At 64.3% G+C, this 13714-nt stretch overlaps 1 protein-coding gene across 3 annotated transcripts in view; it reads right to left on the reverse strand.

Annotated features, from left to right (window-relative positions):
- POLN (DNA polymerase nu) overlaps nt 842-13714 on the reverse strand; it is a 125202-nt gene continuing 112329 nt past the window's right edge. For 2 of the 3 annotated variants that reach the window (XM_021100921.1, XM_021100920.1), the window contains exons 22-26: nt 10945-11055; nt 8798-8876; nt 4966-5032; nt 2761-2822; nt 842-1630 (exon numbers count right to left, since the gene is read on the reverse strand). In XM_021100921.1, coding sequence (XP_020956580.1) covers nt 1621-1630; nt 2761-2822; nt 4966-5032; nt 8798-8876; nt 10945-11055 — 329 coding nt within the window. In that variant the 3' untranslated portion in view covers nt 842-1620. Of the gene's footprint in view, nt 1631-2760; nt 2823-4965; nt 5033-8793; nt 8877-10944; nt 11056-13714 lie in introns of all 3 variants that reach the window. The other variant, XM_021100922.1, reaches the window with a different exon arrangement.

The raw sequence follows: 13714 nt of genomic DNA on the forward strand, positions 1-13714 counted from the left end.
GGAGGTAGGTCAGGGACAGACACTCAGACACACGCCCAGCCTCGTCCAGGGGGTCCCGAGCCTGCGCAGGTTCCATGCTGCCTTCCCTGGGTCCCACTTCCACGTGGGGGAAGGGGCCTTGCAGGGGCTGCCCCCCTCAGCCCCAGGGCGGCCGAGCCTGGTCCCTTCCCAGGAACAGCTGAGTGGAGGCCAGCACTGGGACAGGCCTGCCCCCGAGGCAGCCGCACTGGCTGGGGGCTCGGCTCCAAGGACTGCTGGCTGAGGGAGACGCTCCTATGAACCAGCAGTGGCCTTGCCCCTGAGGCGGCAGCGTGACGACACGGACACACAACAGGAAGTGGCCTGGAGGGCCCCGCAGCAGTTCTGGGCCAGCTCTCCAGGCCCTGGACTGTCCCATCAGTGGTCAGGCCTGGCCATCCAGATCCCGCATGCCCTGTGGGACCAGTGATAAGATCTCGAAGCCACAAGAAAAATGGGCCTGGGCACGATAAACTGACCCATGTCACCCAGAGAAGACGATGCTGCACCCGGGCTCCACAGGGTGCCCAGTCGCCATCGGACAAGAGCAGAGTTGGCGTTTGGGGAGGGAGCACCTGCCCGCTGCCACAGCTGCGGTCACGCGCGTGCCCTGCCTGGGATGGCCCTCAGAGGGTGGCCCGTGGAGCCCAGCCCCTGACCAGGGCGCAAGTTGGGGGGCTGAGGCCCCTAGGGGAGTGGGGGTGTCTGGCAATGGGCCCCCGGGCTGAGACCCAGGCAGCCGTTGGGGGCCTGCTGCAATCCTGCAGGCGCTCCTGCTGGCTGTGTGCGTTTGCACCAGGGGTGTCACCTTCCCGTGCCCCAGTTTCCCGCCTTGTAAGGGGGATCATGTCAGCAGCCCCTGCAGGCCACTGTGAGGCTCTGGGGGTGCATGGTTGGGCCCTCCCTTGGCACTGGCGGTCAGTGAGGACTGGCTGGCAGAGACTGGCTGTGGGCCTGCGGGAGGCTCCTGGAGAGACCGTGAGGGTGAGCTCCCATGCCAGGCCCTCTGGCTCTCGGGGGCAGCTGGTCAGGGTCACTAGCCCAGCACCTTCAGGCTGCGTTCTCTATCTGTGCACCTCTGCCTGCAGAGCTGACCTGTCCCCGTGGCCAGCAAGGAGGATGCTGCAGAGCCTCCAGGCTGCTGGCAGCTCCTGGCACCTCCTGGCACCTGCTAGGTGGTGAGCAGCTGTCAACCTGGGGGCTCCACCTGGGCTCCATTTGGGGTGGGAGGAGCTGAGGACTGCGGACGTGGCATTTCCCACCCACGGGATGAATTCCCTTGGACACTGACCACAGCGACAAGGTGGCTTCATGGCAGGTGTTTATCCAGGGGTGACCCAGCAACCTGAGCTGTGCACACAGCGCCTGACTGACCTTGGCAAGGCCACACGGCGGGCTGTGGGAGCCAGTCCTCGGCTGTTGCCTGGGGCTACAGACAAAACGAAGGCGAAAAATGTGTGCACCGGGCATGGGCATCGAGGGCCCTGGCAGCAGCTGAGTGGTTGCTTGGCGACTCGGCAGGACGTTGGTGGGGTGGGGGGCCTGGGGCCTCCTGCAGTGGTGCCAGGTGTCCCCACGAGCGGCCAGTACTCAGGCTCACCTTCAGGGGCACCTGTGAGGGGGCAGCCAGAAGTGAGTGCCAGGCCTGGGCCAGCCCTTCCTGGCCACCTCCCAGGCGCCCATGCAGGTGACTAGGGCCTCCAGTGCACAGGCAGCCACCTGATCACACACAGCAGCCCCGCCCTGGACACCGCACACTCGCAGGTGCAGGCGCAGGCCCAGGCTCACGGCCACCCCCAGGGAGACGCCTCGCTGAGGCCAAGACCCAGACCTGCAGGGCATCTGCAGCAAGCCGCCCATGGGCACCGGTGCTCTAGGGAGGGGGAGGTGTGTCTGGGCCACCCGTGGTCCCTGGGGATTGGTGGGCTCCAGGAGGTGCCAGAGGGGCCTGGAGAGCCTTCCCCAGGCCTGATCTCGTGGACCCTCGACTGGCTGAATGGCTTCCTCTCTACAGGAGGCTGGGGGCGCCCAGAGCTGGGCCAAAGTGGGGTGAGGTGGGGCTTCCTGAGCACCTGGGGACCTCCGGGCCCCTACACCTCCACCTGCTGCAGGAGCGAGCAGTCTACCCTGGAACGCAGGAGTTCCCGTCCCTGGCTGGGCCCCGGGTGGGCACTCCTTCACTCTGTCAGGCTGCCACCCACAGGGTGAGGTTAGCAGCAGCCCCAGGGGCTAAGGCATGGCTGCTCCAGTGGCGGGGCGGCAGAGGGGGGCCCTTTCCCAGAAGAATGGAGGCTGCCGCCCTCCGGGCAGCCCTTCCTGGCCCCATGGTGCCTGCTGGGCCGAGTGCCGGAATGCCTCTGACCCTGTAAGGGTGGCCTGCATAGCTTCAAGGACTCCCACCTCCTCGTCAGCACTGCACCTCCACACCACCCGGGGGAGGCCTGGACCCCAAAGCCTTCCTTGTGAGGACCTAGAGCCCCCCTGAGGTGTCTGGCTGGGACCTGCTTGGCCCGCCCCGGGTGCACCCGGGGCGGGGTGGGGGGCGGGTCTGATGAATCCTTCCCCAAGCCTTGGGGAGTCACCTGGCCGAGCCCCCCTTGGGCTCCTCTGCATGGGGTAGGGGTGGGGAGGGCAGCAGTCTGGCGACTCAGGCGCTGCGGGCTCTCCCGCTGGGGGCGGCCTGGCAGGGTCAATGGCCCGGCAGGGTTAGGTGTGATCTGCCTGGCTCCCGTGTCCTCTCACCTGCAGCTGCAGCCCCAGTGCTGGCACCTCCTGTAGGGCCTCCATGGCTCCCCTGACCAGGGCTAGGACAAAGGAAGAGGACGGGGCAGCCTGAGCACAGGGGCGCAGCAGCCCGCAGCCCCAGCTCGACACCAGCCCCAGGCTCCCAGTCACTTCCCAGTCCTCACGGCCACAGTCCCCTGTACTGGTTGCTGTGGCAGCCCCGCATCGCTCCAGGACTGGTTCCAGCTCCCGCTGGCATGTCCGTAGCACGCGCTTGAGAGCGCCTTAACCCGGCCCCATCGGGGGAGGGGTCCCCCAGAGCAGCGCTGTAGCCCCGCCTCCGCCCTCCTCTGCCACCAGCCCTCACCCTCAGCCAGCTGGGCCTGGAGAGGGGCCACGCAGGAGGCTGTGAGGCTGGCAGGACGGAGGAGAGCCGGGCAAGCCGGGTGGCCAGAGCAGCCCGGGCAGGACGGCCTGTGCTCCCCTCCAAAACCCCCGTGAGGTCCCATGTGCCAGGGAAGCTGCAAGGACAACTCTGTGGCGCTGGGGGCTGAGGGCCTGGGAAAGGGAGTGCCGGGGGGAGGGTCGGCTGGCGGGGTGTTTCAGAGTCCGTGCCCTTTGTTAAGGGGGACTTCCTTCCACCTCGCTAAGTTATCCGGCATTTCAGCACAGAGACTGCAAAAGAAGCCCCCAAGGACACAGAGGCCACCTTGCTCTCTGTCCTCTGTGGCCCAGTGGTTACCTGGCTGCCTCCCTGGGGAACTGGTCCCGAAGGCCTCGCTACCCTCTCTGTGCTTGCAGAGGGACCCTGGTGGTGACAGGAGAGTGGGGAGTGGTGGCTTCTGGGGTCTGGGGGTGGGGCGGTGGGTGGGCGGCAGGGCCTCCAGGCCTTCTGGCCCCCCGCTCTGGGGGAGCCCTGCGGAGAGGCCCAGCCCTCCGGGGGAGCTTCGGGGGCTTCAGGAGCTTCTTATGGGGAGGAGCTGGGAGCTTGGCTTCCTCACTGGGTGTGTGGCAAGGCCAGATCCTCCTGCCTGTCCCCTCACTCCTGACCGCAAGGGTCGCCGCCAGGAACCGCCGTGCAGAGGGGTGGTGGCTGTGGAGCCGGCGCTCAGCCCAGGGCTCGGCCTCGTGTGGCCCAAGCTCCTGGCTGGTGTCAGGGTCTCCGCAGGGCCCAGCCTGGAGTCTGTCCCCCTGGGCTGCCAGTAGCTGTGTCTCAACCAGCCCCGCCCTACCAGGGTCATGCCTCCCGGTCCCTGGCTGTCATGGCCCTGGGAGCTCTCCCAGCGCAGTGCCATGTGGTGCCTCCAGGAGCCAGCAGGTGGCCTGCAGACGAGGGGGACTGGATGGTCCCTAAGAGGGCTCCTTCTAGGTTTGGGGCTTTTTCTTCCCTTTTAAGCAGCAGCTGAATGCACAACATTCCCGGCAGTTTGTTTCAGGCCCATTATTTCCAAACAGATTTAAACGACAGCCACCACGTGTGAAGCACCCGTGTAGGCGGGCCCTGCCCAGGATGGTGTCCCCGCGGTGAGACGGAGGCCGCGTGGGGTGGGGCCCTGGCAGGAGCCTCCTCATTTCACAGGGGGTCCCTGAAGGGGGCGGCGGGGCTGGGGGAGGGCTCAGCTGGTTGTCAGTTGAGAGCTGGTCTGGAGGCTGGCATCCAGCCCTAATGCCCACCCCTGCACTCCCTCCAACCTAGGACAAGCTGCCCCACAGACCCTGCCAGGGCCTGGGGGGCCGGGGACTGGCGGCTCCTGGTCTGACCGGAGGGCCTGCTGCAGTCGTGCTGGTGCCAGGAGAGGAGGTCCTGGCCTCCCTGAGGACTGAGATGGGGGACAGGGGGTCTCCAGTTTCAAAGAACCCTTGAGGGCTGACGGCTGGTGGTGCCGCATCAGAGAGGGCAGGGCTCAGGCTTGGAGTCTGTGCCACCCTGATGCCCCTGCCAGCCCGGGGGTCCCAGTGGCGCCTCCATCTTCCCAGCACCCCTGAGGCTGAGGCAAGGCCCAGGGGAGAGCACTTCCCTGGGGGCTGCTGGCAACAGGTGCCCATCCAGGGCTTTGAAGGGCTTCCAAACCAGGCTGGCCCTTCTGCTGCCACTGTCCAGGTGACATGGCAGGGGACAGGGAAGGGGCCCGTGCCTGCCCGGGTCAGCGCTCAGCCGGATTTCCCTGGGAGATGCTTTAACTGTTCATGAAACAGAAGCAATTCTGGCTACTCAGGGCTCACCTGCAAACTCAGGTATCTGGGAATCCTCCACTTCAAAGAGCAGCTCATCGTGAATTGGGCAACCAATCTGGAAGGCACATGCGGCAGGGGGTCACCCTGGAACTGTCGCTTCTGTCTCCCTATCTGCTAGCTGGGGGCGTGTGCACAGGGCGTGCACGGGCCTGTGTGCTCCGCCCTGTGTGTGACCAGGGCCCTGCTTTTGAGGGAAGGGGACACGTCCCCTTACTGCCAGTCCACAGCAGGCACAGTGCTTGCGGGAAGGGGCAGCCCATGGCAGTGGCAGGGCCGGGGGCCCAGAGGGCTGCACAGGGGAGGGGAGCCCTGCTCCAGGGGGGCAGGCGGCCTCGTCATTGGAGTCCTGGCTGCGGCGGGAGCAGGGCCGGGTGGTGCCGCCACTCCCTAACATCGGAGTTCAGGGCTCTCCTGCAACCCACTCCTCCCCTCTCTGCTGCTGGCGGCCTGGAGTTTCCAGACACTGAGGTAGACACTTCGACCTCTGGGAAGGCTCTTTCAAGGGCTGACTGACGGGGCACCGGGGGTCCCTTCCAATCACCGCTACATTCTCCTTTCGCCTGCAAGGCACCGTGACTGCCACCTCTGTCTTGGCACTGAGGGTAGGGCAGGGACCCACAGGGGCCTTAGTCCTGCCACCCTGAACCTCTGAACCGAAGGCAGCAACCATGGTGCTCTGGCCGCCTCACGATGGGGCACATCCACCTTTTGGGGCCTGGGCTGTGACCAGGCCTGGTTCCAGCCAGCGGGGTGGGGCGGGGCGGGGCGGGGGCCGTGATGAACCCACGGAGCACGCTGGGCCCATTCCATGGAGCAGGCTGCTGGCCTGTACTTTATGTGCAGCTGTTGGCACCGTCCTTACGGAAGCCCGAGCAGGATGGAGTCTGGCATTTGCTTTAAGTTCTAGGCCTCTGGTGGGGTCTTTGGCTCCCGAGGGGACTTAAGTTTCCCAGAGACAGAAACCTCAGGATGGGCACTTGAAACGTGTTCCAGATTTAGCAGGAACAGTTTTCACACGTCTTGAAATCACGTTGTGAAATTCTGAGCTGCTGGTGTGGCCGAAACCTGAGAATAAGTCTGAATCGCTAGTCACTGACTCCACTGTCACAGCTGACTGCGATGTCACCATCGTTCTAATTGGAAACTGGGGCACAGGAAAGAGGGAGTGACAGAGGGGCCCCGTGTGGGGCCGGCCAACACGGTGTGAGGCCCGTAGTTTCCTCACGGCCCCTCCGTGAAGCTGCCCCGACCACCCGAGGGGCAGCCTGCGTGTGAGGGCTCCTGGTCACACTGGCCAGGCGCAGTCAGACACACCCCAAGGCCACAGGGCTTGCAGGGCCTCAGCCCGAACGCGCCCCGCCAGGCTGCCACCCCCACAGCCACGCTGTTAGTGGGTCCTCGCTGCACGCTGACCGGGCACCTACCACCCAAGGCCATGAGACTCATGTCTAGGGGAGCCTGGGGGACAGAGGCGGTGGGAACTGGGGGGGCCCAGAGTCAAAGGCAGGCAGGGGGAAGGGCACGGCCATGGGGCGGGGGGTGCTGTTCACGTCTGCTGTCCCTGGGCACAGCTTAAGGGAACAGGCAGGGCAGGGGTCAGTGTGCTGTGGCCCTCTCAGGTCCTGGGGGCTTGGACTCTGGGTCCCCGCAGCCCCTCTGTGCCGTCAGGGTCAAGTCCTGTGAGCTGCTCTGCCTCCTTCCTACTGGACCAGGGCGGTGATCCCTCTGCCCCCAAAGGCCCCCACCAGGGCACTCAGGCCTGGATGCAGGCCAGGTGCCCATGGCCCCACCCTTCACCGTGGGTTTGCAGGCCTCTCCAGGCTCACCCCCGCCAAGCCCAGAGGCCCTCCCCGCACCCAGCATCCTTCAAGGCTGCCCCCACCCCGGAAATGGACCAGACTTGCTAGACGTGCGACAGTGCTAGATGGAGAGCGAGCACAGGCTGGCAGCCTCTCTCGTGTGCTCTCAGGACCCGCACAAGCAAGTAGGCCGCGCAGATTCAGGAACCAGCCAGAAAGCCACGAGGAAACCGGGCTGAAGGAGGCGGCTGGCACTGGCGTGGGCAGGAGAGACTCAGCGACAGGAAAACATTTCACATTTTGCTCCTGCCTCCCACCTCCCCGGCCACCGCGGACGGACGGCGGAGCTGGCAGCCCAGACCCCGGCAGCACCATCGGGGGTCTGGGCAGAGCTCCTGTCCTCCGAGGGCTCAGGCCCCGCACCCTCCACCCTCTTCCCCTGGGATGGGAGCCGGGTGGGACCTCCTGCCCAGGGGATGAGGTGACAGGGGACCAGAGGGAGTGCCCGCTGCAGGGGCTGCAGAGCGGGGAGGCCAACAGTGGTGGGGCCTAGGAAAACCACCCGCTTCTGACTCGGGCGCTACCCCGCCTTCCCCAGTCAGGGCCTCTGCCCTGCACACCCTTCTGCACAAAGTTGCTGAAACTGTTGAAAGAACATAGGCTCAAAAGTCCAAGTGGGAGTTCCCATCGTGGCGCAGTGGTGAATGAATCCGACTAGGAACCATGAGGTTGCGGGTTCGATCCCTGCCCTTGCTCAGTGGGTTAACAATCCGGCGTTGCCGTGAGCTGTGGTGTAGGTTGCAGACGCAGCTCGGATCCCGCATTGCTGTGGCTCTGGCGGAGGCTGGCGGCTACAGCTCTGATTCGACCCCTAGCCTGGGAACCTCCATATGCCGCGGAGCGGCCCTAGAAAAGGCAAAAAAAGAAAAAAAAAAAAAAAAAAAAAAAAAAGCCCAAGTGAACAGGGGGAAACACTGGAAGGAGAAAGCTTGTTAAGGGGAGGAACGATCTCAGATAAGGAGGAGTCCCTATGCTTTGAGAAGGTAAAATAATACCAGAAGCTGACAGAAAATCATAAAGGCACATGGAAAAGGGCGGCCACAGCGGCAGGTCCCTGTGTCCCAGAGGTGGCAGGAAGAGGAGCCCGCAGGGACGCGAGAGAGTGAGCACGAGGCCCGCCAGGGCAGGCCCTCGAGACCACGTAAGGGTCCCGAACTAACCCCGCGGGCACTTCTCTTCCTGGTGTGGACATGCGGACTGCCTGCCGGGGTTCCTCCACAGGAGCCTGGGGTCCCTGGGGTGGGGCGGAGACCAGGGAGGGAGGCAGGCCCTCCTGGGGCCCAACCCCCACTTCTCCGGGGTGGTCCAGGTGAGCCGCAGGAGGGGGATCCACCGCTCCCACCTGCACCAGGGCCCAGATCTGGGGTTGCTCTGCTGGGGGGACGTGACCGAGGGGCACAACGGAGGCAGAGACGGAGCCTGGAGAGCCCTGCCTTCGGTGGGGGGGTGGCAGCAGCAGGAGCTGGCCTGGGCACATGTACGAGGGGGCGGGAGTGGGGCAGTTTGGAGCCTCCGTGTCCTATCCGAGGGGCCCGCCTACCCCTGGACAGGCAGCTGTGTGTGTGGCCCTCAGGCTGTGCCTGAGGGGTTCAGGCTCACCAGAGGATGCCATGCTGGGGCAACCTGGGGACACCGAGCATGCTCCCCCCTGGCCGACTTGCCCAGCCCCAGCTGGGAACACAGGGCTCTCCCAGGATGCTGAGGGCAGCCTGGCTCAAGGGGGTTCCCTCTGCTCTCCCAGGATGCTGAGGGCAGCCTGGCTCAAGGGGGTTCCCTCTGCTGGGGGCTGGTGAGCTTGTCAGATCCACACCTACGGAGGGAAGTGGCTGGGATGGCTTCGCTTCCGGGAGGTGTGTGCACACAGGCAGCCCCAGAACAGCAGGCCTCCCGCTGCAGCCCTGGGGGAGGCAGGAGCAGGCGCTGGGCCGGGCCCCGGGCAGGCGGGCCGTTCCCTCACTGACCTGGCTGTCAGGGTCGGGGACGTGGCCACTGCTGCGAAGATACGGATCATGGCCATCTTACAGAGGTCCGCGGCCGAGCCTGTGGGGCACAAAGCGTCTGGCTCGCGAATGGTGTGAGGCCCAGGGTCCCGCAGCCCTGCTGGCAAGGCTGGCCGGCTTCCTCCTCTATGCTGCGTAACGCACGAGCCCACATCCAGCAGCTGAGACAACACAGATCGACCTCCCCCAGTTCTTGCAGACTGGGGCCCACCCTGCGCGGCCGGGCCCTTTGCTCAGGGCCTCTCAGGCTGAGGTCCGTGTGCAACCCGGCTGGGTCTTTATCTGGAAGCTCAAACAGGCAAGACCCCCTTTCGGATGGCCTCAGGTTGTCCGCAGAACTCATGCCCGGGCAGCCAATGGGGATGGTGCCCGCTTCCTGGTGGCTGCTGGCTGTGGGTAGCTCCTGGAGGCTGGGCTCGGATCCTCGTCAGGGGCCCTCTCCCCAAGGGGCAGCTTGCTCCTCCAGGGCCAGAGTCTCTGCCTCTGACCCCTAGAGCTTGTTCCAGGGCCCACCTGACCAGCTCAGGCCTACCTGGGCCCCCGCTTCTGATGAGTGCCTTCGGTCGGGCACTCTGCCATATGCTGGCCAGCGTAGGGGACATGCTTGCCCAGTGCCAGGCACATAGTGGGTGTCTTAACCCAGTTCTGATCATGGGAACAGACTGAAGTTCAGGTTTCAGCTGCTTCAGCAGTTCAGTGTTCCTGAGGTGAACCAGGAGGTCAAAGTCCCCAGCCGCAGGGCACCACCCCCAACACAGATTTGCTTCTCCCCATGCGTGCGGCAGGAAGGCTGGACACGCAAGTCTGGGGTCTGAGGCCGACCTGTCGACGGGGAGGGGTCAGGGCCGGGGCACCCTCTGCCTGGGCTGGGAAACGGGGATGGCTCGCCACTGTGGGAAGAGACGCAGGGGCTCCCCGGGGGGAGGGAGACGAGCATGGCTGCACCGAGGCATCCGGGCCCTGCCTGGCCCTGCGCCGGCCCACGCGGAGGCAGAGCTCCCCGGTGGGCACCGGCCCCTTCTCGTTCCTGGCGCCCAGCTCAGCTCATCATGGACGATGGGCAGCTCGGCAGGTAGAGGAGCTCTCATGGTGGCTCGAGTCTATGCCCAGGCCTCCCAGTCGGCCTCTCGCGTGGACAGACCTTGTGTGCGATTCTCTAAACCAGCTTCACTGTCACCTCGCACGCGCCTCCTGAACAGGACCTGTCACGACCTGACGCCCTCCTCACCCAGAGGACCTGCTCAGAACCAGCCGTCTCGGGATCAGGAGGGCCACCCCGTCCTCCGCTCATCTGGGCGGTCCCACTGCAGACAGGACCCGGGAAGAGTCCACACGGAGCCCAGACCAGAGCCTGGCAACCATTCCGCCAGCTGCTGCCACCTCCCTGATCTCCGAGTAGAGCCGAGGCTGAGCTGAGGCGGCAGCACCGCCATGCCGGCCTCTGCAGGGCTCCTGGGGACTTGACCTTGGTCCTCCAAGGTCCCCCTCCCACCCTGCATCTGCTGGGGTCCCGGCCACCCTCGTGCTGCAGGAGGGGCTGGAATCCCACCTCCAGCCTTCATCTCTGGGCCCTGAGGGCCTTGGTTCTCAGGTGGGAGTGATGCCTGACCCCTGTGCTACCCCGAGGCCTCGCCAGGACAGCACCTGGCGCCTGGCATGTGGTGCCGTGATCACACTTCCCCGCGTCACCTCTGCCCAGACGTGCCTTGACCATCTGAACACTGAGGCTAAAGCTGACTGAGTCTGCACCCCCGGAGGTGAGTGACGCTCTGCAGATTTAGGAGGTGCCTGTCCCAGGATGCGCACCTGCTGGGCATGAGGGCTGTGACTGGAGGCCAGGCCGAGGGTCAAGGGCCTGAGCTCCAGGTCTGGCCCACGTGCTGGCCGGACGTCCTCAGACACGGGGTAGTGTCACTGGAGCCAGCCTCGTGGGGAGCACTGCAGGGACAAAGTCGACCGTGTGCCAAGCACTTGCCACGTGGCTCCTGACAGTAACTACCAGGTGGCAGGAGCAGGGAACAGTGTGGCAATAATCTGGTGGGCGCCACCCTGCCCTGTGGCTGCTGAAAACCCGAGAAGCAGAGGAGCGAGCGGAGGGGCTCTGGCACCTTGCACCACGAAGTTGACTGCCTGTCGCTCAGCCTGTGCCCGGAGCTTCTGGTCTCGCGCACGGATCCTCGGCAGCGGCCTCCTCCTGCCCATGACGGACTCCACGTAGCCTGCGTTACACCAAGAAGAGCAGGATGGGAGGCGGGAGCAGGCAGGCAGTGCGGGGCCCTGGGGGCATGGCTGCTCCCAGGGTGGGTCCAGGGCCCTGCCTGCTCCCTCTGGCTGCGGGAGGGGTCAGAGCCCTGCCCAGCTCTGCCCCGAAGCCTCCTGCGCTGTCTCAAGGGCAAGCGGCTTCTGTGACAAGATGCGAACACAGTGGCGGGCCTTCCCTGCCTGGTGGCAGGCTTTTGCCTGCTTTCTGACTTTCCGCAGCACTTAGGTCTCACGTGGGACAGGGAGGCGGGTTTTACACTATAAAAGAGAGACGCCACCGTGGGCCCGGGGTACCGAGGTAATTCTGGACCGCGTAGCAGCTGGAACGGAGCGGGGAGCATTGGGCCCCAGTTCACTCAAGGAGGGACTGATGGTCTGCGTCAGAGGCCACCTCCCCACACAGGAGGGCACATCCAAGTTCTGCGGGGCCTGAAGCTTCCATAACTTGGGGTCCTCTCCAAGAAAATGAACCCAGAGGTGCTGCATTGGTTGCATGTGTTCCTGACCCACGAGGACTTTGGCTTCACTACGTGCTGCTGAGAACTAGACCCCAGCTTACGATTTCACGCATCTGGAAGGAGGACTGGAAGAACGTCTCACATGAGCAAAGTTATAAAAATGACCCCGTGCTCAGCACGTGATACATTGCCAGGCAACACACAATTAAAGCCGCTCACAGTGACAGGTCGTGAGAACGGAGAGCCTGTGCTTCCCACGGGCACTTTCCAGACTCGACTCTGTGTGTCTGGTGATTTCGGACTGGATGCTGGGTAGTGCTCAAGCCTGGGGTTTGGTGTCTGCCTTTCGAGAAAGAGTGGTAGCAGGTCACCCGATCCTTTTGAGGCCCCTTTGCAAGTTCTGTTAGAGTGGGTTTAGAGCAGCCTTTGATCTAGGCTGGTTCAGACCTAGTGCTAAGGTGTTATTCTGCTGGGGCTCCACTAACTGTGCCTGATGTCCCAGGAGCCCCAACTCCGGTGGTCAGAACTCAAACATCTCCAGGCCTGTGAGCGCTCAGGAGCGCTCAGCCTGCTGCCCCCCCGAAAGCAGGCTGTACAGTCCCGTGCAGTTCCCCTCTCTGCACGCGTATCTCAGTATTAAACACACATGGGGAAGAGGTCCTTGTGCTGCAGCGGGTTAAGGACCCAGCCTTGTCACTGCAGCAGCTCAGGTTCAACACCCGACCCTTGAACTTCCCCATGCTCTGAGCCTGGCCAAAAGGAGGAGGAGGAGGGGGAGGGGGAGGGGAGGGGAGGGGAGGGGAGAAACTACAGCCGGGGCAACTCTCTGGAGGCTTAGGGCCATCTTCCTGTGTAACCGTCTCCTCTCTCGTACTTGCTCCACCCCGAGAAATCCAGCTGTCTGCGCTTCCCCGGACCTAGTCCTTTCCCCTCAACTCAGCGGCACCCCTGTAATCTGTGGGACCCCCACTGCATTCTGTCTTCATTCACAGGGTGTCAGGGGACTGCCCCTTTTCTCTGGGAGAGACACCGCCTGTGACCCAGCGTTTCACACGTTTTGCCCAGTTTCTAGTTAATGGTGGGAAGGGGGTCTGAACCCGTCTGGTTCCATGCATTTCAAACCTTGTTCCCAAGGCCTGCGGCGCTGCGGGTCTGGTACCCGCTCCTGCTGCGCGCTGACCTGGGCGCAGCTGCAGAGGGGAGCGTGCAGGGGGAAGGCCTGCTCCGGGATGTCCTGTGCCAGGACCACTGGCGCCCTCCACCAGGTGGGGAAGGAGCAACACACGTCAGGGGTCCCGGCACCGAAAGCCCTCGGCTGGGTTCAAAGTGGGCCGTGGCCACTGCACTGCCACCCAGCGCAGAAGGGGGTCGTGCAGGCGGGCAGGGCGGGAGGCATCCGTCTCAGTCAGCTGCAGGTAAAATACCCTGCTTCTGCCAAGTGTACAAAAGACGTGACCCCTGAACATGCTGCAGGGCCCTGGGAGGGGCCCACGTGAGCTCCGTCAATGTCACGGAGAAGCTGCCTGGTCCCCTGTCCATCCGGCAGGTCAGTCTGTCTGTCTGCACGGAGGGCGCAGACCCACCCCTGAGGCCCGACCCCGCCCTTGCCCCAGCCTTCACTCGCGACCAGCTGTTTTCACCGCCTCCCTGGCACCTCTGGCCAGTGGTGCTCCCATCCCGGTGGGAGTTTCTGAGCTGATGGCCCATCGCCGCTCCCGAGTGCTGCTCTGCCTTCTCCCCTCCCAACCTCCTGTCCACACCGTTGCTGGAATAATTGGTGAAAAATGACACCCAGGTTCTTTTCATGGCTTGCAGGGTGCCCTGCGGGGTCTGGGCGCAGCCTGCCTCATCCTGGCCCCACAGACCCACGCACACGGGCTTCTACCACCGTGCTAACCCTTCCAAGTTGGGGTTTCTTTGTTTTTCTCAGGTGTGGGGCTCCTGGGTCCAGGAATGGTCAGGGCTCGTGGGGCTTCAGCTAAAACGGAGCAGGGCCCCGTGGTCTGCACCCCCCATGTCCTCCGCCTGCCTTTGTCTGTGGACGAACTTTAGCCAGGAAATAAAGTTAATCAGAGAAATGGGAAAATGCAGAAGCAAAGGAAAACAGTCCAATGAGACCGGACAACAGTAGTTTAGTCAATAAGCAAAGTCAAGGACT

Source organism: Sus scrofa, chromosome 8 (genome assembly GCF_000003025.6).
Source record: "Sus scrofa isolate TJ Tabasco breed Duroc chromosome 8, Sscrofa11.1, whole genome shotgun sequence".
Lineage (NCBI taxonomy): Eukaryota > Metazoa > Chordata > Mammalia > Artiodactyla > Suidae > Sus > Sus scrofa.